The sequence below is a fragment of the Macaca mulatta genome, chromosome 8, assembly GCF_049350105.2.
Source record: "Macaca mulatta isolate MMU2019108-1 chromosome 8, T2T-MMU8v2.0, whole genome shotgun sequence".
Classification (NCBI taxonomy): Eukaryota; Metazoa; Chordata; class Mammalia; order Primates; family Cercopithecidae; genus Macaca; species Macaca mulatta.
The window spans coordinates 40924169-40948432 of record NC_133413.1 but is presented as its reverse complement, the minus strand read 5'-3'; the positions used below and the strand labels follow the sequence as shown (position 1 = coordinate 40948432).

General features: G+C 44.5%; 2 protein-coding genes and 1 non-coding gene across 19 annotated transcripts in view; 1 reads left to right on the top strand and 2 right to left on the bottom strand.

Moving 5' to 3' along the window:
- Positions 1-1550: 1550 nt before the first annotated feature.
- Positions 1551-16970, bottom strand: HTRA4 (HtrA serine peptidase 4). The gene is made up of 9 exons (XM_015145209.3): positions 16272-16970; positions 15870-15969; positions 14251-14455; positions 12792-12986; positions 11665-11697; positions 8852-8966; positions 8066-8123; positions 7576-7671; positions 1551-2275 (listed from the first exon to the last, which is right to left on the bottom strand). The coding sequence occupies exons 1-9, from the start codon at positions 16825-16827 to the stop codon at positions 2113-2115; spliced, it is 1521 nt and encodes a 506-aa protein (XP_015000695.3). The 5' UTR covers positions 16828-16970; the 3' UTR covers positions 1551-2112.
- Positions 16971-17125: 155 nt separating this feature from the next.
- TRNAS-UGA (transfer RNA serine (anticodon UGA)) lies at positions 17126-17207 on the top strand. The gene has a single exon. It is a non-coding gene; the product is annotated as a tRNA-Ser (tRNA).
- A 338-nt stretch (positions 17208-17545) lies between these two features.
- Positions 17546-24264, bottom strand: part of PLEKHA2 (pleckstrin homology domain containing A2) — a 92155-nt gene continuing 85436 nt past the window's right edge. For all 17 annotated transcript variants that reach the window (XM_077943517.1, XM_077943515.1, XM_077943514.1 and 14 more), the window contains 2 exons: positions 22455-22532; positions 17546-21703 (listed from right to left, as the gene is read on the bottom strand). In XM_077943517.1, the coding sequence (XP_077799643.1) occupies positions 21341-21703; positions 22455-22532 (441 nt within the window). In that variant the 3' untranslated portion in view covers positions 17546-21340. The remainder of the gene's footprint in view (positions 21704-22454; positions 22533-24264) is intronic.

The window sequence follows — 24264 nt, the reverse complement described above, 5'->3', positions numbered from 1 at the left end:
ATAATAATTGAATTTAAAACCAGATATCCCAGTTAAAGTAACTTCCCTGGATACATTCTATCATTTTGTAGCTTTCCTAAGAATTTCTTGCTTTATCATTCCTGATCACTGTTTTTACATTATTAAAGGTGGCAATTTTCTGTAAAAAATTTGAAACAGATGATCCTATTCTGTCCTGAAAGTTCTGTACCACACTGACCTTAACCTTGCTTATCACATAACAATTGGTAAACTTTTAATTCATAATCTCTATACCCTAAGACAGTATTTATTAAATTTTTATGGGTCATGAAGAAACTAGACTCTCCCCAGAAATAATGCGCATACACAAATTTTACATAGAATTTAAAGGGGTTCATCTACATAATTTATACATGAAACAAAATTGTACCCCATAAATTTATACAAATAAAGTTTAAGGGAGTTCAAGGATGCCATATATATATATTTTTTAAAACTAAGGGAAGTCTAAAAAACATAAACAAATTATATTACCCAAAATAAGATGCTACTTTACACCTAACCAAGTCCTGCCTCATTTCACACTTTTTTAACCTCCTAAGTATATTCATAACCCTACCAAAAGTTGTTTTCTTTAAAAAATAAGAAACTTTGGGCCCAGCACAGTGGTTCAAGCCTGTAATCCCTGCGCTTTGGGAGGCCGAGGCAGGTGAATCTTTTAAGGTCAGAAGTTCAAGACCAGCCTGGCCAACATGGTGAGACCGCCCCCCATCTCTAGTGAAAATACAAAAATTAGCCAGGCGTGGTGGCGTGTACCTGTAAGCCCAGCTACTCGGGAGGCTGAGGTAAGAGAATCACTTGAACCCAGGAGGCAGAGGTTGCAGTGAGCCAAGATCCCACCACTGCACTTCATCCTGAGCAACAGAATGAGACCCTGTCCCCCCCAAAATAAAAAAAAATTTGCAGCTCCAAGGCTTAAAGTCATTTATGTTGCCAGGGGTGAGAACTTAGTTAAAAGGGAAAAAGACTAGAAACTACTGAAGATGCCCTTCTTACAGTCAGAAAAGCTGCTGGAGACAAAAGTTGTTCTCACTGCTAGAGTGCTGAGAATCATCAATATTCCTATGTGACAATCCAAAATTACCAGTTTTCATTTGACTTTTAAATGACACCCATCATCCGTCTACCCACAAACCTGGCCAAATGTGATACAACCTGAAAACCTGATGGATTAAAGGAGTATTATTTAACAATTGATTGCCTTTGCACTTTATTCAGGCTGTTTCTTAAATTTTGGTAGACAGATCTATTTGTATATGTGTGTATTATATCTAGTTTATGGCTATAAAGGTTTAAAATACTACAGTGTCCTCTCAAGGTTAAATTAGAAACTGCCTGTCTTTTATTTGTTTCTTACCTTTAATAAAATGTTATCAGTTCCCCCAGATTTCCTGACACTGTTCTTCTTCCACTTGACATAGGCATCTTAGCAACAGCATAGTACCCCAACCTAATGATCCCTGAATGTGTGTATGTGTTTCAAACTCCATTTTTTTATTTTTTAATTGTAATCTCACAACAGATTACCATTTTTATTTTTATTTTTATTTTTAATTTCTGAGGTACACATGCAGGATGTGCAGGTTTGTTACATAGGTAAATGTGTGCCATGATGCTTTGCTGCACCTATCAACCCATCACCTGGGTGTTAAGCCCAGCATGCATTAGCTATTTTTGCTAATGCTCTCCCTCCCTCTACCCTACCCCCTGCCAGGCCCCAGTATGTGTTGTTCACCTCCCTATGTTCATGTGTTCTCATTGTTCAGCTCCCACTTATAAGTGAGAATATGCAGTATTTGGTTTTCTATTCCTGTGTTAGTTTGCTGAGGATAATGGTTTCCAGCTCCATACATGTCCCTGCAGAGGACTGTTCTTTTTATGGCTGCATAGTATTCCATGGTGTATATGTACCACGTTTGCTTTATCCAGTCTGTCATCGATGGGCACTTGGGTTGATACCATCCATTTTTCTTTATAAGAAGAAGATCCAAAAACCTCTTGCCATGTTTGGCACATCTCCAAACCAGGTGATATAACTGGTTTTTTTTTTTTGTTTTTTGTTTTAGATAATCCCACTTTAAAACAAGATATTTAGTTGATTACTTCAGGTATGACTGTCAGGAGCAAATTATCTTTTCCCCGAAGAACAGCCATGGAAAGGGAATCACCGTCAAGAGCTTCAAGAACATCAGTTGTAGTAGTAATAGGTTTCCCATTTATCTTGACAATTACATCATGGTCTCTCAATCCAGAGCTGAGAGAGAGAAAAAAAAAGAGAACCATGAAACTACAAGAAGAATTTTACTTATCCCCATCTATAATATCTCTGTCTTAATGGCACTATTTTGCTGGCATTAAGCATACAAACCAGAAATAGCCTCAATCCTTCCAAATCATAAAGCTATTCTAAAATATGCTGCAAAAACATCCCTAGAGGACAACTGTCCTCTAGACAGTTTACCTTTATAAAATTAATTTCCTATCAGAATCATGTGAGAAGTTTACTCCTCCCATTTTTTGGAATTGGTTTGGAAGGGGGAGTTTAGCTTTTAATTTCTCTCAGTCCCTGACCTCTGTGAACTTCAAACATACTCCCAGCTTCAGCAGCCAAAGTGAAAAGCCCAAGTGCTATGTTTTCTCCCAGACACTTAAACTCGGCTCAGTTTGATTCTGGCAGCCCACTCACTTGCCCATCTTCCCCCGCCACCCGCCCCCCATCCCCACCCCCACCCCGCTGCCTGGCTCACCAGCTTATGGAGCTGGGAAGGATGCTGAGCTGCATTATAGAAATTCTGCTTCCAGTAAATCAAAAACCCGCCAACCTTCTGAGTCTAAATATTTCAAGCTCTGGCTCTAGGCTCCTTTTCCCCAAAGTTGTGACTTTATTGCCTTCAACTTAATTGCTTCACATAGACTATATATTCTAGAAGCAAAAACCAGCTCCAAATACAAAACACTACAATACAGAAATAGCCATGCCAGTGATTTGGTAAAAATAGGCTGAAAAAGGAACAGCAAATGACTCCAGGAGACACCATTTGATAGAAATGGGAAGCTCAAGGAAGAATGATAATGTGGTTTGATCAAGATATGTGGAGTTTAAAAAGAAGAAGTTTAATGCAAGAGGATGTGAAGAGATGCTTAAGTATAAAACTAAAATCAAGAAATAATCTTAGAACAAGGACAGTTTAGGTGGATGACTTAGGACCAGTAAGTACAAAGAAAGAACTTATAGAGAACTTAATTCATACTAGTCCTGTGATTCAGAAAAGAGAAAAAGAAACCCACAAATTATTACTAATAACCTATGCACCAAATATGAGGAACTATGGCTCAGATAGGACAAATGACCTTTTTCTGTGTCATGCAACTTGTGAGAGGGATTTCATCCTGCGTCTTTCAAACTTGGGAACCCATCTTCTTGCCACTAAATCACTCTGCCTCTCAGAAACAAAAAAGCAACCACCAAAGCAGGATAATAGAAGGGTTCAGCCAGGGCCCACATCCCTGCTCTCTGCTCTCTGATTTACTGCATTCTACAAGTTAATGAACCTCTTTGTACCACAGCTGCTTCCTCTGTAAAATAATACCTATATATATCACAAAATGTTGGGAGCACAAACAGGTGTATAAAATACTTCAAATAGGCCAGGAGCAGTGGCTCACACCTGTAATCCCAGCACTTTGGGAGGCCCAGGCGTGTGGATTGCCTGAGGGTAGGAGTTCGAGACCAGCCTGGCCAACATGGTGAAATCTCGTCTCTATTAAAGGTACAATCATTAGCTAGGTGTGTAATCCCAGCTACTTGGGAGACTAAGGCAGAAGAATCGCTTGAACCCAGGAGGCGGAGGTTGCAGTGAGCACGCCATTGCACTCCAGCTGGGGCAACAGGAGCAAAACTCAGTCTCAAAAAAAATAAAAATAAAAATAAAACACTTCAAATAGTGCCTGAGATATAGTAAAAGTTTTGTAAGTGCCAGATAATGGTGTAATTATCATTATTATTAGGTATAAGTTGGTGAAAGCCAGAAAGAACAGATTTGTTTGAGACAGCCTCTCACTCTGTTACCCAGGCTGGAGTACAGTGGTACAATCATGGCTCACTGCAGCCTCAAACTCCTGGGCTCACGTGATCCTCCTGCCTCAGCCTCCCAAGTATTTGGGACTACAGGCACCTGCCACCACACCCAGCTGATTTTGTTTATTTTGTTTATTTATTTTTAGAAACTATGTTGCTCAGGCTGGTCTCGAACTCCCGGTTTCAAATGATCCTCCCACATCATGGTATGAGCCACCATGCCCGGTCCTGATTTCTGTTCATCAGCAACTTCCGGCACTAATTTTCACATTTTAACATACATGTGAATCACCTGGGCATCTTGTTAAACATGCAGATTCCGATTCAGTGGATCAAAGGTGGGACCTATGATTCTGCCTTTCCAACAAGCCCTGCTGAGCTAATGACGCTGGTCTGCAGACCACATTCTGAGTAGCAAGGACTTAGCCGAAAGAAATAGCTTTGGTCTCGAACCAGAACTTAAAAATAAGGAGGTGGGGGAAGAGTGGAGCAGAGCAGGAATGAGAAAAGTCCAGAAAAGCCAGAGATATGCCAAATTTAGTAACATGAGACCTATGACTGCTATGCTGAACAGTGCCCTCTGATTTCACCAGAGGGAAAGCCCCAGTGAAAGTGGTGCCATAATCTAAACAGATTACTGAGCTCTTGAAAAATAAAAACAATGAGAAGGGATAATAAAGAAGTACAGACCAGGCGCGGTGGCTCACGGCTATAATCCCAGCACTTTGGGAGGCCAAGACAGGCGGATCACAAGGTCAAGAGATCCAGACCATCCTGGCCGAAAACACAGAAAACCCATCTCTACTAAAAATACAAAAATTAGCCGGGCGTGGTGGTGCGCGTCTGTAGTCCCACTACTCGGGAGGCTGAGGCAGGAGAATCGCTTGAACCCAGGAGGCAGAGGTTGCAGTGAGCCGAGATCACGCCATTGCAGTCCAGCATGGGGACAGAGCGAGACTCTGTCTCAAAAAAAAAAAAAAGAAGAAGAAGTACAACAGAGAAGCCCAGGAGAATGATATTTGTAGGACAAGGCACCTCTTCCCTCAGTACTTAGTATTAAATGTTTTGAAACAACAGTGAAATCAGCTGGAGAACCTTCTTTTGGAAGCTGTTCTAGCCTTTGCTTTATTACACAGGTCTTAGTGCTGGCCTCTGATATTGTCATTCAGGATTCAAATAAAAACGTAGGTTTTGTGGGGTTTTGCTATAGTTTTTTTTTTTTTTTTTTCTTTTTTTTGCTTGTTTGTTTGAGACAGGGTCTCACTCTCTTGCCCAGGCTGGAGTGCAGTGGCACGAGCACAGCTCATTACAGCCCAGACTTCAGATGATCCTCCCATCTCAACCTCCCCAAGTAACTGGGACCACAGGCGCAAGCCACCGCGCCTGGCTAATTTTTTTTTTTTTAATGGAGTCTCGCTTTATTGCCCAGGCTGGAGTACAAGGGCGTGATCCCAGCTCACTGCAACCTCTGCTGCCCAGGTTCAAGTAATCCTCCGACCTCAGCCTCCCAAGTAGCTGGGATTACAGGCATGGAACACTACACCCAGCTAATTTTTATATTTTTTAAGTAGGGATGGGGTTTCACCAAGTTTGCCAGGTTGGTCTCAAAATCCTGACCTCAAGTGATCTGCCCACCTTGGCCTCCCAAAGTGCTGGGATTACAGGCCTGAGTCACGGCACCTGGCCTAATTTTTATTTTTTGTAGAGACAGAGCTTCACCATGTTCCCCAGGCTGGTCTCGAACTCCCAGGCTCAAGCAATCCTCCCACGTCAGTCTCCCCAAGTGCTAGGATTACAGGGGTGAGCCAACATGCCCAGCCAAAAAATTTGTTTTAAAATACCTAAAATATGGCTGGGCGCGGTGGCTCATGCCTGTAATCTCAGCACTTTGGGAGGCCAAGGTAGGTGGATCACCTGAGGTCAGGAGTTCGAGACCAGCCTGGCCAATATGGTGAAACTCTGACTCTAATAAAAATACAAAAATTAGCTGGGCATGGTGGCAGGCACCTGTAAAGGCAGCTACTTGGGAGGCTGAGGCAGGAGAATCTCATGAACCCAGGAGGCGGAGTTTGCAGTGAGCCAAGATTTCGCCATTGCACTCCAGCCTGGGTGACAAGAGTGAAACTCCGTCTCAAAAAAAAAAAAAACCTAAAATATATACTCAAACCTTTAACACTTTAAATTCTTCCCATTCTTAATAATAACTATTAATGGGCCAGGCATAGTGGCTCACACCTGTAATCCTAGTACTTGGGGAGGCCAAGGTGGGTGGATCACTTGAGGTCAGCAGTTCAAGACCAGCCTGGCCAACACGGTGAAACCCTGTCTCTACTAAAAATATAACAATTAACCAAGCATGGTGGCCGGTGCCTGTAATCCCAGCTACTCGGGAGGCTGAGGCAGGAGAATCGCTTGAACCTGGGAGGTGGAGGTTGCAGTGAGCCAAGATCGTACCGTTGCACTCCAGCCTGGGCAACAAGAGTGAGACTCCATCTCAAAAGGAAAAAAAAAAACTATTAATGAATAGTTAGTTACTAATACCTAATAGGTGTTAATCACTTAATAGTTATTAAGTAATAACTATTAATATTGAAAGGGTAGATTTGGGAATTCCTAGCCAAATTAATTTAAACTTATGCTATTAATTCATAACATGAACTCTTCTTAGACTATAGAGAACCACCTCCCTCCCAAAATACAAAAAAAGCCTTTATAAGTACCCAAGTACCACTGTTGTCCTATAGACAACAGTGCAAGCCACATATGTAATTTTAAATTTTCATGTAGCCACATTTTAAAAAATTTTTAAACAGATGAATTTAATTTACTAATATATCTTATTTAACACAATATATCCAAAATATTATCATTATAACGTGATATTTTTTAAATAGTTATTTTACACTCTGTTTCCTATGTCTTTGAAATCCACTTGAAATAACACACACCCCAATATACTACTACACAATGATAATATCTTTATTTTATTTTTTTTTTTTTTGAGGCAGAGTCTTGGTCTGTTGCCCAGACTGGAGTACAGTGGTGTGATCTCAGCTCACTGCAACCTCTGCCTCCCATGTCCAAGCGATTCTCCTGCCTCAGCCTCCCAAGTAGCTGCAGTTACAGGCGCACCCACTAATTTTTGTATTTTTAGTAGAGACAGTTTCACTATGTTGGCCAGGCTTGTCTCAAACTCCCGACCTCAGGTGATCCGCCTACCTTGGCCTCCCAAAGTGTTGGGATTACAGGCATGAGCCACTGTGCCTGACCTGGGGTTTTTTATTTAAATTAAACTTAATTTAATTCAAAATTCAGTTCCTCAGTCACGCCAGCCACATTTCATGTGTTCAGTACATGCTACATGTAGGTAGTGGCCACTGTATTGGACAGATCAAGTCTGGATCTCCCATGTGTTTTACCATGGCACACATCTAGTAAAAGCAAAGGTAGATGACAAAGGCCTTCACTTCACTTACCTTTGAGCAGCTGTTCCTTCCACCACTTTACATACATAAACCCCAGAACTCACATCGGGGAAATCTGGATAATGTATTTTCAATTCTTTACTAAGGCTAAGAGAAGTGAGAAGATTAGAAAACAATGAATTAGTCTTCTGAGCCCTGGTAAAAGCCTGAGACTCTTAGTAGGTACTCTGTTCTGCTCTAGGCTCACAAAGGCCAGGGAAGATTCCATCAAGCTAATCACAGTCATTCTCTTGGTTCGGGCTAAGCCTCTATCCCAAAGCCTAGAACCACTGGACATTATAAAATACAGCCACAATGAAATAAACTATGTATAGTTAGTGCTGACACAGGCAGAGGCAGATACATACGCTGAGACAGATAGGGCCTAGGGTCACAAGAGTACCTGGCTGTGGTCCAAGTAGCTCAGCTTTTCTGTTAAGACTGTGCAGCTATGGTTTTTGCCTCTGAAAAACAACCCAAACATATTCAAACACATGCTTACGGCATAGTGAGGGGCAGCATTTGCAGACCCAGATATTTCTTATTTGAAAACACCATTCCTGGAAAGGAAAGTTATGATGTGTTACAACAAAACCTCTTTCCTGTTACCGCAGCTTAACAGACACCCATGTCCCAGGATCTCTTTGCCATCATAGCTATCCTTTTAGGTTACCTGGATGAAACACAGGCTTCAGAGAACCTTTGTCATTAGCACTTTTACACTCCTCCCACCCACCTCCTGCCTCCAGCCCCTGGGTTTCATGTCCACATTAGCTCAATCTAAATATTTCTGGGTACAACTCATGCTTGGTTTGTGCCTAGTCCCCCAAACAGTGCTGCTCAAATCACCATTATAGGAGCTGCGTACAAGTGAGTGACCCAGTAGTCTACAGGATTCAAATGGCTGTCTCTGGGCCAGGCATGGTGGCTCACACCTGTAATCCCAGCATTTTGGGAGGCCGAGGCAGGCGGATCACTGGAGGTCAGGAGTTCAAGACCAGCTTGGCCAACATAGTGAAACCCCATCTCTACTAAAAATACAAAAATTAGCTGGGTGTGGCAGTGGGTGCCTGTAGTCCCAGCTACTCGGGAGGCTGAGGCAGGAGAATTGCTTGAACCCAGGAGGCAGAGGTTGCAGTAAACCAAGATCGCGCCACTGCACTCCAACCTGGATGACAGGCAAAATTCTGTCTCAAACACAAAAACAAAAAAATTGCTGTCACCACAAAAGATTGAATGTTCCTGAAAAGCACGAGGAAACAAACAAAAACATCCCAACTTGCTTTACCTGTCAACTGCCGCTTATGGTATTCTTCCAAGAACGGCCTAATTCGATCTGAAGGAATTGCAAAGGAGATTCCTTCAGTCACTCTCAATGAATTGACGCCAACCACATCACCATCCTGGCAAGGGAGGGGACATCATTCAGTCATGAAGTTTTGCAGACTGACGAGTGCAAGACCAGAACATACAGAGGAAGGAGTGAAGCTAGTTACTTAGGGTAAGAAAACCGGGCAGAGAGGAACTTTGTACTTCTTCAAAAGAGAGCAACGGATGTTCCTTTATAGGGCAAAGGGCAACTGCACATGCACAGAAGTTACCTTTTTTTCATGGCCAAAGGATCAAGGATGCTGAGGATTTTTTAAAATCTTGAGCTCGGCCGGGCGCGGTGGCTCACGCCTGTAATCCCAGCACTTTGGGAGGCCGAGATTGGCGGATCATGAGGTCAAGAGACCGAGATCATCCTGGCTAACACGGTGAAACCCCGTCTCTACTAAAAAAATACAAAAAGCTAGCCGGGCGTGGCAGCGAGCGCCTGTAGTCCCAGCTACTTGGGAGGCTGAGGCAGGAGAATGGCGTGAACCCGGGAGGCGGAGCTTGCAGTGAGCTGAGATCCGGCCACTGCACTCCAGCCTGGGCGACAGAGCGAGACTCCGTCTCAAAAAAAATAAATAAATAAAATAAATAAATAAATAAAATAAAATCTTGAGCTCATGGCCGAGCACAGTGGCTCACGCCTGTAATCCCAGCACTTTAGGAGGCCAAGGCGGGCAGATCACGAGGTCAGGACATCGAGACCATCCTGGCTAACACGTTGAAACCCCGTCTCTACTAAAAATATAAAAAATTAGCCAGGCATGGTGGCAGGAAAATGGTGTGAACCCGGGAGGCGGAGCTTGCAGTGAGCAGAGATCGCGCCAATGCACTCCAGCCTGGGCGACAGAGCAAGACTCCATCCCAAAAAAAAAAAAAAAAAAATTATTGAGCTCATTTTTTTCGTTTAGTAAGTTACATTGACTTTAAAAGTGAGCCACAGTTTGTGTTTGGACAAAGGTAGGACAAGGAGCATTTGCCTTTTTATTATTTAACCAAAACTAAAAATAAACATGGAAAAGGTAAAAAGCTGTGGGATTGTCAGCAACACTGCACTGAAACTATTCAGAAGAATTAGCAAAATTGATCTTAGGGAACAAAGCTTTGCTAAGCTAAAGGTAGGAGGTAGAAAGTATTTTCCTCTTTATGCACCTCATCTTCCTGTAGCCTTTTAGGTAATGGGAAAGGATAGAAAAGAGATTTCTTTGTTCTTTTTTTTTTTTTCTTTTTGAGATGGAGTCTCGCTGTGTTGCCCAAGCTGTGTTGCACTGGTGCAATCTTGACTCATTGCAACCTCTGCATCCTGGGTTCAAGCGATTCTCCTGCCTCAGCCTCCCAAGTAGCTGGGATTACAGGCGCATGCCACCATGCCCAGCTAATTTTTCTTTTTTTTTTTTTTTTTTGTATTTTAGGTAGAGATGGGTTTTCACCATGTTGGACAGACTGGTTTTGAATTCCTGACCTCAGGTGATCCACCCGCTTCAGCCTCCCAAAGTGCTAGGATTACAGCAGTGAGCCACTGTACCCAGCCAGAAAAGAGATTTCTGATTGTGTTAAACTACAGATTGTAATTCAGTAGGTCTGGGGTATGGCCTGAAATTCTGCATTTCATCCCTGCTCTAGTAAACTCATTGTCTAATGGAGAAGGCAGGAACAAAACAAACAAAAATGACATGCAATGCTATGAGTGAAAAAAAAACAAAACAATCATTTTGCATAAAATTCATTCTAAAAGCAAATGTAATATTTAAACAGGAACCAAAAGCAATCAGTGCAAAAGGACTCAGAAAGGATGATCGCATGCTATATGTCAAACAGTACTGCACTCTTTCAGGTTTTCACATGTATTTGAGCAACTAGAAAACCTGGCATTTCCACTAGAGACATGGAATACAATTTAAGAACATATGACACAGCAATGTATTTGGGAGGCCAAGGCAGGCAGCTCACTTAAAGTCAGGAGTGCTGGTTGTGGCTTTTCTCTCATCTATAAGCAGGTCAAGAGGTCAAGACTAAAAACCTGGACAGATGACGTTATGTAATTAGCATTTTTAAATGAGAGACAGTTCTTCATATGCAGCATCAGGGGGTCTTCAAGGATCTACATTTCATAGCAAAGCTGGTCATTCGGCATAAACCTGGGTTTAATATCCAGGGCTTTTGGCACAGTGTGGTGGCTCATGCCTATAATCCTAACATCTTGGGAGGCCGAGGCAGGAGGATCACTTGAACTCAGGGGTTCGAGACCAGCCTGGCCAACATAGTAAGACATTATCTCTATTAAATAAATAAATAAATAAAATCCAGGGCTTTTGGTAACTAGCCAATGAAAACAGAAAGCATGGGGAAGAGAGAAATTTCAAAGGAAGCCAGAGCTAGAACCCCAGTGTTCTCAGTGGGATGAGATCACACACCAGGATAACAAGCTTGAATTTTTTCTAACTATTGATTTAAGGTCCAAGAACAGAAAAGCACCATTCCACAGCTCTCTACACAAGAGTGGCACCCGAGTCTGCATCATGGAAAATGTAAAGTCCTTTTTTGTTTTTGTTTTTGTAGATACGGTGTCTTGCTGTGTTGCCCAGGCTAGTCTCAAACTCCTGGCCCCAGGCAATCATCCCAGATGTGCTGGGATTAGAGGCTTGAGCCACCACCCCTGACCTGGAATTAATAAAGTCTTTGAAAGTTAAGAGGAAACATGAAGCAACAAGGAAAGTGATCACTTACCAAGTTCACCAGAGGACCACCAGAATTCCCAGGCTAAAAGCGGAATTTGAAAAAGACATCAGTGAAGCCAATGAATACATGTTCCCTTGTCCTTTATACACAGCTCCCAAAACAGTTTACCAAAAGCAGCCCACTCTAGTAAGCTCCTATTCCCCTCTGGCTGGCAAAATTGTGCCCCTATCATCACCAATACCAAAGTAAGTGTAGGTAAAGAACTATAGCAGTGGGACCACCACCTTCTTCTTTTTTTTTTTTTTTTTTTTTTTTTTTTTTTGAGACGGAGTCTTACTCTGTTGCCCAGGCTGGAATGCAATGGCACAATCTCGACTCACTGCAACCTCTGCCTCCCAGTTCAAGTGATTCTCCTGCCTCAGCCTGTTGAGTAGGTGGGATTACAGGTACCCGCCACCACACCCGGCTAATTTTTGTATTTTTAGTAGAGACGGGGTTTCACCATGTTGGCCAGACTGGTCTCGAACTCCTGACCTCATGATCCGCCCACCTTGGCCTCCCAAAGTGCTGGGATTACAGGTGAGAGCCACCACGCCCAGTCAAGGGACCACCACCTTCTTACAGGAAAGGTGACCTCCACAACAGACCACCCAATAGCATGGATGCCAGTGATCACATTGAACAGGACAGACTCTAACAAAGTGGCATTCCATTCCTCCCTCAGCAATTTAACCAAACCTGGACATTCCCAAAAGGCCAAAGTTCACTCTGACATATTCTTCTCACTGAACTGCCAATATTGTGTGATCCGAGGATAGGCCTCCTGTGTCAGCAATCCCCAAACTTTTTGGCACAGGGATCGGCTTTGTGGAAGACGATTCTTCCACAAAGAGGGATGGTTTAGGATGAAACTGCTCCACCTCAGATCGTCAGGCATGAGTTAGATTCCCATAAGGAACATGCAACCTAGATCCCTTGCATGTGCAGTTCACAATGGGTTTGCACTCCTATGAGAATCTAATGCCGCCACTGATCTGACAGGAGGTGGAACTCGGGGCGGTCATTCTCACTCGCCCGTGGCTCACCGCCTGCTGTGCGGCCCAGTTCCTAACAGGCCATGGACCTGTACTGGTCCACAGCCCACGGGTTGGGCACCTCTGTCCTAAGTGACTTACATTAATTGCGGCATCAATCTGGACGTAGTCTATATCTGAATCCTTCATCCCCAGTTCTTTGCCCTTTCGCTGTTTGGTGCTGACAATTCCTGCAGTAGCTGTGTTCTGCAGAGAAACTGGGCTGCCCAGAGCCACCACAAACTCTCCGGCCCGAAGGTCAGAGGATCTTCCCAGCATCAGTACAGGAAGGTCAGCCTGCACGTGCCCAGAGAGGCATGAGGAGGACAGAAAGGGCAAAGAACAAATCAAGATCAGAAGTGACCAATGTGTGTGTCTAACACATATATGATGCTGTCTCCATCACCTTGGCCCTTACCACCTGAGAAGCACCCACTCACACAGCTTCTATGACTGCCTTCTACTTCTTCCTCAAAGTCCAACTACCGTGAAGCTCTCAATTGTTAAGATGACTAGGACCATTTCTAAGATCTAAAACAATTACTTTATAGAAATTACTATTAGTAAACAGCCAGTGAAGTCACTGATGAACATAAACTGACATTAGCAATTTACACAGCACCATTCCAGCTCGAAGCTTAACAGTCAAAGTGAATAAGCCACAAACAGAAAGAAGATCACCCAGGGTGACACTTCTCACACTGTAATGTGCGTGCAAATCACCTCGGGATGTTATGTTAATGCAGATTCTGAGTCAGCACATCTGTCTGGGTAAAGGGTGAGACTGAATTTCTAAAAAGCTCTCAAACACCATGTCAATATATCTGATGTGCACACCATGAGTACTATGTGTAGTAAGGACTTCAAAGTATTCCTTAGCAACTTTGAGTCCATTGCAGTAATTTCTGATATCCTAAGACAAATAGAGGAATAATTTTCCCTGAAGCAGCGTTTGTTGAAGAAGGAGTTGAAGGAGGGGAGAAAAAAAAAAAAAAAAAAAAAAAAAAAAAAAAAGACTGCTTGATAGTTAATAGAAACAGTTAGAGGCCAAGCGCAGTGGCTCACACCTGTAATCCTAGCACTTTGAGAGGCCGAGGCAGGCAGATCACTTGAAGTCAGGAGTTTGAGACCAGCCTGACCAACATGGTAAAACCCAGTCTCTACTAAAAGTACAAAAATTAGCCGGGCATGGTGGCAGGCGCCTGTAATCCCAGCTATTCAGGAGACTGAGGCAGGAGAATCGCTTGAACCCAGGAGGCAGAGGTTGCAGTGAGCTGAGACTGAGCCACTGCACTCCAGCATGGGCGACAGAGGGAAACTGTTTCAAAAAGAAAGAAGAAAGAAAAGAAAAGAGAATAAAAGAAAAGAGAAAAGAAAAGGTAAGGGATATATAGAAAGGCACTGAAGCAAATAAGAAGGAGTAAAGAACAGAAAGAAACCAGAGAAAAGCATATATTTGACAGAAAAGATGTGGTGTGAGAGTGTAGTGGGGCAGAAAATACCAGCAAATAGATAAAAATCTCCAAATATGCAGACTCTGACTCAGCCCTGAAATACTCACATTCGGTTCAATCTTAATCACCGCAAGATCCAATTTAAGGTCAATATCCTTGACAACGGCTTCATAACGGGCCCCATTCTGGAGCACCACCTCAATCCACTGCTGGTTCCTGACAACGTGGGCATTGGTAATAATGAGCCCATCCTCAGACACTATGAACCCAGAGCCACTGTACACAGGAACAGGCATCCTGCCGTGAAGTAACCTGTCTCCACAAGACAATAGTATAGACAGAGGGCAAGAAAGTTAGGGGATACAGCCATATCATCTGAGAGTCACGGGAACCTCACTCTTATTAAACATACCTCCATCACAGTTTTCTTTTCTTTATTTCTTTTTTCTTTTTTTGAGACAGAATCTCGTTCTGTTGCCCAGGCTGGAGTGCAGTGGCACAGTCTCGGCTCACTGCAACCACCTCCCGGGTTCAAGCAATTTTCCTGCCTCGGCCTCCCGAGTAGCTGAGACTACAGGCATGCACCACCATGCCTGACTAATTTTTGTATTTTTCATAGAGACAGGGTTTCACCATGTTGGCCAGGCTGGTCTCGAACGCCTGACCTCAGGTGATACACACGCCTCGGCCTTCCAAAGTGCTGGGATTACAGGCGTGAGCCACCATGCCCAGACTTCCATCACAGTTTTCTCAGACATTTCACTTTTCCCTGGCTATGCGTAAATTTTCTCCATGTATCAATGGACTTGGCACCCACAGGGCCCCAGCCATCTCTTGTGAGCATGGTTGAGAGCTGGCTCCAGCTCTCCTTTTCCAGGGACACTGCCTCTTCAGAGTTGGTTAGTGTAGCAGCCCATGGGTTCTCTGCTGCGAAAAGGCTGAACCCAATCCTAATACTAGAGGCAAAAGTAAGAGCCTCGTACCACAGTGTCAAGGACCCAGGCAGGAGAGAATCAAAGGGCTCTGATTCTGGCTTAGTTTCCACCACCAACTGGCCTCGTAACATAGGACAAATTAACCCTGCTCTCTGGGTCTGGATTTCCTTGCCTCCAAAGTGGGGGCTGAGCAAGATCACAACCAAAATGCCTACTAAGCTGGATGTGGTGGCTCACACCCGTAATCCCAGCACCTTGGGAGGCTAAGGTGGCAGATCGTTTGGGTCCAAGAGTTTGAGACCAGCCTGGGCAATATAAAAATACCTTGTCTCTCCAAAAAATACAAATATTAGCTGGGTGTGGTGGCACCTGCCTATAGTCCCAGTTACTCCAAAGGCTGAGGTGGGAGGATTACTTGAGCCTGGTAGATGGAGCTGCAGTGAGCCATGATCTGTCATTGCATTTCAGCCTTGGCGACAGAGCAAGACCTTGTCTCAAAAAAAGAAAAGAAAATGCCTACTAGCTCTTACATCTGACCTTAAATTTTGTCTGTGGCAGGACGGGGAAAAAGCACCAGCCACCTAAGTGGGCAGGGGGAGCTCGGATTTGGAAGTTATCCTTGTGCCTCTGCTCTTTGGTTAAATGACCTTGAACAGGTTATTCAACCTCTTTATGTCTCAGTTTCCTCACTGGTGTTTTAGGATTAAATGACGCTTGCGAAGGGTCTGGAGTAGGTAGGCACGCAGAAACCATTAGCTGGGACAGTGGAGGTCTTCCTCCTCCTCCTTTACCTGCCCCACAGCTGCATGTGAACCACCGATGGCGCCACCTTCTCCACCACCGCGGCGATGAAGTTGTAATTCCTCCTGAGCGGGCCTGCCCTTCTGCTCCCTATGAAGAAATACTGGGTCAAGAGTACGCCTCGAGCGAACCAGACCTGCTATCCTAGTTGGGAAAATGTTAAAGGCAAGTCAGTGTTCAAAAGGTGCATGGTGAGGGAGAATCCACATAGCAGAAGGTAAAGAGCCCCTGTTATGGAGGAAAGGAAATCAGGAACAGAGAGGGGTCGAATCCAGGAGGCAAATGACGCAGGAGGACCCCGCGCGAACTATGCGATCTCAGTGAGGTCTTGTTCCTTTACGCTCCTCCAGAGTTAGAAAGTGTCCCCAGGGTGCGCGCCCCCCGCGGCTCACCTGTATCCCCGCAGTCCCCCCACTGCACAGGCACGGCCGAGATATTGCCCAGGCGGCGCGCGGCCCGGTTTTCGGTCCGGAGCGCACACAGGCTAGGGTAGGTGCGCCTGTCGCTGCCGCACACGGCCACTCCCTTCGTCGGGCAACCGCAGGTGCTGGGGAGCCCGGGGCGCAGCGGCTTGAGGCACTGCAGCCCCGGGGCGCACGGCTGTCCCTGCGCCCCGCCGCAGACTTGACCCTCGGCCGCGGGGCAGACGCGGCAACAGCGGCACAGGTCGAGCACCGGCGTGGTCCCCAGCGAGCAGGTGGGCAGCGCGGGGCAGCGCGTGGGCTGGCAGACCGCGGGGCAGGCCAGCTGGGTATGTAGTCTCTCAGCCCCGGCCCAGAGGACCGGCACCAGGAGCAACAGCAGCCCTGGCAGGAGGCATCGTCCCAGCCCCGCGGGCCGCAGCTGAGGTCTAATCATCCTGCTCCTTCCTTCCTCGCTTCCACTCTTCAGTGACTTCACTCTGGACCTGCAAACGCTCCTAAATGAGAGACACTTTCTCCCGGCCATGGCGCCGCCTCCGCCGGCCCCCAAACTTTAAGGGGCAGAGCCTGGCATACCTCTCCACATACACACCCGTACATCCCCTACCACCCGCCCCTGTCCGCTCCCCGGAGCCAGGTTCTCCCCCAGGCAATGAGGGGAAGGTCTCTAGCCCTACCCGGAGGAGGAACCTACCTCCTGAAATCCCTAAAACAGACAATGGGGGCAGACTGATCGCGGTACTTATATGACAGTGCGAGCGGAGCAATGCCGAGGTTGTGAGTTCGATCCTCACCTGGAGCACTTTTAATATTTATATAGGTGGGTAGTCGTGGCCGAGTGGTTAAGGCGATGGACTTGAAATCCATTGGGGTTTCCCCGCGCAGGTTCGAATCCTGCCGACTACAGTTTTGGCCGGGCGCGGTGGCTCACGCCTGTAATCCCAGCACTTTGGGAGGCCGAGGCGGGCGGATCACAAGGTCAGGAGATCGAGACCACGGTGAAACCCCGTCTCTACTAAAAATACAAAAAATGAGCCGGGCGCAGTGGCGGGCGCCTGTAGTCCCAGCTACTCGGGAGGCTGGGGCAGGAGAATGGCGTGAACCCAGGAGGCGGAGCTTGCAGTGAGCCAGGATCGTGCCACTGCACTCCAGCTTGGGCGACAGAGCAAGACTCTGTCTCAAAAAAAAAAAAAGAAAGCTCACCCACCCGTGGTCAGAAGGTACTAGAAAAACACATGGCCATATTTCAGTATTTCACATGGTTTTATTACAAAACAAGCCACAAAACAGTTTTAGAAAAGTTTTGCTACATACCAATTAGGAGATCACATAAAATGAGAAGCGTAACAGTTTCCATGCACTCAGCCTAGTGCTTACTGCCAGTGCATTTCACAGCTGAAACATCACTGCTTTAAAACACAGAATCATGCTACCCCTTCATAAGCAGAGGGGGAGGAGGTCAAACAGTATGTTTTTGCCAAACATTGCTTTATCTGAACTCTATCTAGTATAAAGGACTGGCTGCCGCAGGCAATAACACAGAGAGGGAAAAGGAACAAAGGAAGAAAACGATGCTGGCAGACAAGATTTAACAAACCTGTCCACTTCCAACATGTCTAAAGTTTATAAACAAAGCTCACTTGGGGACACTCAATTTCCAAAATGCTGTGACCTCCACATATGTTATCTGATTTACGCTGAAAACAAACCTACTAAATTCTACCCCTCAACTACTGAACCTGCTATTTATTCATGGGGTCCTTTTAGCCCATATAAGAGTATATTTATACTCAGAAATAGAAAAGAAAAAAACTTTTGCTTCAAGTAGACTAAGAAGCTGGACCTTAAAACTACTTTCTTTCTCGTGGGAGCTGAGTATTCAACTCAGAAATAGATGTATAACTCCAGTATTCTGACCTGACACCAATCTCCATAATGCATGGCTCAATAACTTTATGATGTCTCACTTAACACTAAAGGCCAAATTATTTTTATCAACCATCAGCTGATATTGAGTAAGCAAGTCTTTTGAAGCTTTCAAAAGTAATGGATGGTGGCCAGGTGTGGTGGCTCACACCTATAATCTGAGTTCTTTGGGAGGCTGTGAGGCAGGAGGATCACTTGAGCCCAGGAGGTCCAGGCTGCAGTGAGCCATGATCAGGCCACTGCACTCCAGCCTGGATGACAGAGTGAAACACTGTTTCTAAAAATAAAAATTAAAGAATAATGGATGGCATTATTCTGCCATAGGGAAGACCACCTGAAATACTGTTACACACAGTAGGTCAAGACCACTTCAAAAGCCTTATGAAAACAGCACAACTCAGGCAAGGCTTTTATTCCACAAAGAAAATGCAGTACATTTTTTAGTTCCTTTAACAAAAAACTCAGATTTACTCCAGAGCCTATGCACTTAGTCACCAATCTATACTGCATCCCCACCCTATTTTTTCCATTTGGTTCAATTTTATACATTTAAAACTAACTGCTTTGGTCAAATACATACCATCTTTGGTTCACATTAAAATATTATGGTTTAAAATTGGCCAGAAGTTAAGAAATATCAACAAAATAGGAAGTTTGAAATACAATTTAGGAATGAGAATGGTTTCAGAGCTTGTTTCACTGAAGATAATAATTTATCTCATATTGAACTACATTAACAATGTTCTGGCCAGGTGCAGTGGCTCACACCTGTAATCCCAGCACTTTAGGAGGCCGAGGCAGGAGGATCACTTGAGCCCAGGAGTTTGAGACCAGCCTGGGCAACATAGCCAGGCCCTGTACATATAAAAAAATTAAAAATTAGCCAGGCGTGGTAGCACAACCCTGTAGTCCTAGCTACTTGGGAAGCTAACACAGGAGGATTGCTTAAGCCCAGGGGTTCAAAGTTATGATGAACTATGATCACACCACTGCACTCTAGCCTGGGTAAGAGAGTGAGACCCTGTCTTTTAAAAATTAAAAACAAGCAATGCCCTAATGTGGAATTCCCAAGTGTCTGCCAATTGACAAGAAGATTTCCATTTGACAATCTTAGTGTCCTCGTTTCCCTTTATCAGGATAATACCATATGGATTCTAAATATGTTTAATGTAACACATTCTCGAGAGATCTTGCTGAATAAGAAATCAGCTTATTATAATGGCCAATTAATGTAGCAATAGTAATCTATCAGATAATTTATTTAAAAGAAAAGAAAGACAGAGATAAATGGGTAGATTTTCACAATGTAAACACCAAAAGAGGACATCTTTTCCGTGAGTCAGGGGATATTTAAGGAGATCTCACAAGTTCCCATTTTCATTAGATCCACATCACATATTTTGTGCTTTCTTTGAATAGCCAAAGAATTTTCTTTGGGAACATATGAGAGTAAAACCAGAGCTAAGGAGCTATAAGAATTTGGAATGGCTTCTTGAAATCATGCTGCTCCAAGTATGTCGTAATCACTCATAAATAACTCCCAAACCAAGAATTTCTGAGGGCAAAAGCACACCAGCGTGTACAGGAAAGGCAGAGGAAGGGATGGAAGGGAGAGAAAGAGGGAACAGTGTGGATTTCCTGTTTTATACCAGGACAACTAGGCCAAACTCAGTTTAAATGAATAGCTCCAAAGCAGTGCAGTCAGAAAAAGTTCTCAGTGTGACACAGACTTCAGGGAAACAACATGTCCTGAAAGAAACATGATTCCCCTCAAGCCACTAAGGATTTTCTCATCAAGTGTTTTCACCTCTGCATTAGATTTGGACACACGAAGAGGAGAGCACTTACTCAGGTAAAAATAGTTCTCTTAGTCTCTTCCTCTAGTCACTAATTTTTAACTTAAAAATACAATTGACTGATCTAGCTTATAAAAGTTACCGACAGAAATAAGCTAAGTTCTCTCTTCTTTTGAATGCTGGCAGCAATTCACCATATAAATTGGATGGAAGAATTCTCCCAGGGACACTGGAAATAGTATCTTTTTGTCAAATGGAAGGAGGTACGCCCTAAAATTTGGGTGGGACACTCAATTTTCTTTTATTATTTGAGATGGAGTTTCACTCTTGTTGCCGAGGCTGGAGTGCAATGGCGTAATACTGCAACCTCCACCTCCCAGGTTCAAGTGAATCTCCTGCCTCAGCCTCCTGAATAGGTGGGATTATAGGCCTGCACCACCATGCCTGGCTAATTCTGCATATTTTTTAGTAGAGGCAAGGTTTCAGTATGTTGACCAGGCTGATCTCGAACTCCTGACCTCAGGTGATCCACCTACCTCAGCCTCCCAAAAGTGCTGGGATTACAGGCGTGACCCACCACGCCCACCCAACAATCAATTTTCTAGGCTCTTTTATCTGAGGAATCTCTGGCCAGCAACTCATAACCTCTAAATCAATGTTTCTATGCCAAGCTTCTTTCATTAAAAATCTCTCTCTCTCTCTCTAGATTCTTTTTGTATCTCTTCATGTTAAGTACATGGAAACTCATCCTATTACAGGGTCTGATCATGCAAGCACACAAGGCTTCATTCAAAGGGCAACAGCAAGAAGAAAGAGAAAGCAAGTTTGCAAGGGTACAAAACACACAGCGCTTAAGATTAGACTAACGCCGGCCCATTCCAAAAGAGCTGTGAGGCACCTGGACTGAAAACCAAATGAAAAAACTAAAACAAGGACAAGGAAATAAAACTTGGTCAGTGGTGAAACTGGACTTCCAGCCCCCTCTGGAGAGGAACTGCTAAAATAATCCCTCTCCAGGAAGACCTCGGAATAGTTAGAATAGAATAGGTAGCTTCCTCTCCACGGAGTATGCCTACAGGTCTAACCTAGTGACTTCCCAAATTAAATACACTGCACTGATATCACGCACACACACACACACACACATACACACACACACACACAGCCAGCTGGATGGGCCCCTCCCTCCCAAAGAACATCCACAGGAATATGAGTGACATAAAGGCCTCTGACTACCCTCCAATAAGGTAGAGAAACTGAGTCACAGTCTCCTTCTCTCAAGTCTTCCCTCCCTCCCTCCCACGGCACTGTGCTCCATCACACATCAGAGGTCCGTATGTTTTCATCATCAAGGTTGAACATAAATGGCTTCTCTTTGGGGTGCTGGGGCTCCGATCTGTGCCTTATCCTGGAGCTGGGCAGCACCCCAGCAGTGCTGCCCTCCCCAGGACGAGGCGTGAACAAAGAGTCCTCTGAAGCCTCCCCAGCTGGAAGCAGCTTCTCCCCAGTCTGGGGGACAGGTGTCCAGGGCTGCCAGGAGGAGGCTACAGAGGGGGCTTTGCAGAGGGCTTTCTTTTCCTCCAATGGTGGCCGCCCCCTGCACAGGATAGAGTTGGGCCCACTTGAAAGGCTGGAAATTCCAGGTCGGGTCAAAGAAATGGATCTAGAAAAGGATGTTTCCTATAAAATTAAAAGGAAGAAAAAGACACAACAAAGTCAGGGCTTTTCAGACAATGTTTATCACAGAGTCCCAGGAAGAGTACCCAACCAGGATCACCACCTCGTAGGTCCAGGGACGCTTGCCTACAAAAATGAAAAACGGTCAACGGGATTCACTCCAGATATGTCAAGGTCAGCCTGGCAGTGAGACTTGCAGGACATATCAGAAACTCTATTTCTCGGCCGGGCGCGGTGGCTCATGCCTGAAATCCCAGCACTTTGGGAGCCTGAGGCGGACGGATCACCTGAGGTCAGGAGTTTGAGACCAGCCTGGCCAACATGGTGAAACCCCATTTCTACTAAAAACACAAAAAAATTAGCCAGGCGTGGTGGCATGCACCTGTAATCCCAGCTACTTGGGAGGCTGAGGCAGGAGAATTGCTTGAACCCAGGAGGCAGAGGTTGCAGTAAGCTGAGATCATGCCGCTGCACTCCAGTCTGGGCGACAGAGTGAGACTCCGTCTCAAAAAAAAAAAAAAAAAAAAAAATCCATTTCTCTATCCAACCCTACCTCATCTCCTCCCACAACCAAAAAGAGAAAAATAAAAATGTGTACCCAAATTAGTAAAATGAGAAAAACAAGCAAGAGAGCCTGAGGCTTCAGCTGCATCTCAGGACAGGGATGCTTGCCTACATCACCAAATAAAACATGCCTGCCCGAGGGGAGTTCATCTCTGAGTTGACACTGTGCAACAGAAAGGAACTGACTTACTCTGGGGTGGCACTTGAGGGCCTGGACAGCTGCCCCAATCTCCTTAATCCAGCTGTGCATGTCTTCTGGACTGTCCGCCTGCAAAACATCCAAGGCTCTTACCAAGAAATTTTAGGCACTGTGATTTCAGCTTCCAAGTCTCTGACTCAATATTAAGTTTATAAAATTACACCATTAGGGGTGGAAAGCATCTCAGAAATCATCTAGTCCAGTAGCTTTCACACTTTTAAGGACATGTTTTCCCTGTATTATCTTATTTGACACCCAATAAATAAAACCGCTCAAAGTGGAGCTGCTCTGAAATGGGGTACAGGCTGTGGGGAAGGGGAAAGTTTAAGACCCCATTCCCCTGCTAAAGTCCGTCACTCCCTCCGGAAAACAAATGATCCAGTCTAGCCTCCTAGTTTTACAAAAAAGGAAAATAAGGCCCAGAAAGCCAAAGCCCAAGGTTTATGGCTGATAGAGAGTCGAGTTCTCCTCACTCTCAACATAGCTGCCTTTCTACTGTAACTATCGGAACAGAATAATCCCACTTTCAATTCCAGCCCTATTAAAGCCAAATCCTACTGTAAATCCTCCAAGATATGTATTGCCTTCAGAAATGGGGCTTTTCGCAGAATATAAGCTACTGGGTCTGTTTTGAAATTTACAAGGAACTCAAACAACTCAACAACAACAAAACCCTAAATCATCCCATTAAGAAGTGGAGGCCAAGCGCGGTGGCTCATGCCTGTAATCCCAGCACTTGGGAGGCCGAGGAGGGCAAACTACCTGAGCTCAGGAGTTCGCAATCAGCCTGGGCAACACGGTGAAACTCCGTCCCTAATAAATGACAAAAAATTAGCCGGGAGTGGTGGCGTGCGCCTATAGGCCCAGCTATTCAGGAGGCTGAGGCAGGAGAATTGCTTGAATGCGGGAGACGGAGGTTGCAGTGAGCTGAGATCACGCCACTGCATTCCAGTCTGGGCGACAGAGCAAGACTCCGTCTCAAAAAAAAAAAAAAAAAAAAAAAAAGTGAGCAAAGGACATGAATAGTTTTCAAAACAAGACATACAAGTGGCCAAAAAGCATCTGAAAAAATGTTCAATATCCCTAATCATTGGAGAAATGCAAATTAAAATCATGATGAGATATCATCTCATACCAGTCAGAATAGCTATTATTAAGACAAAAAATAGATTCTGGCAAGGATGTGGGGAAAAGGACCGCTTATACACTGCTGATAGGCATGTAAATTAGTGCAACCTTTATGGAAAGGAGTAGAGAGATTTCTCAAAGAACTAAAAATAGAACTACCATTCAGTTCAGCAATCCCACTAGTGGGTGTCTCTCCAAAGGAAAAGAAATCATTATATCTTCACACGTGCCCCCAAGCCTAAAATAAAACTTTAATTTTTTTTTAAGAAAATCATTATATCAAAAAGATACCTGCACCCGTATGTTTATTGCAGCACTATTCACAATAGCAAGGTCATGGACCCAACCTAAGTGTCCATCAACAGAGGACTGGATAAAGAAAATGTGGTGTACATATGTATAATGGAATACTACTTATCTATAAAAATGAATGAAATCATGTCTTTTGCAGAAATATGGATGAAACTATTATCTTAAGTGAAACAACTCAGACACAGAAAGTCAAATGCCACCTATTCTCACTTATAACTGGGAGCTAAATAATGTGAACACATGGACATAGAGTGTGAAGTAATTGTCACTGCAGACATGGGAGGGTGGGAGGGTGGGAGGTGGGTGAGGGATGAGAAATTACTTGATGGGTATAATGCACAATACTCAGGTGATGGTTACA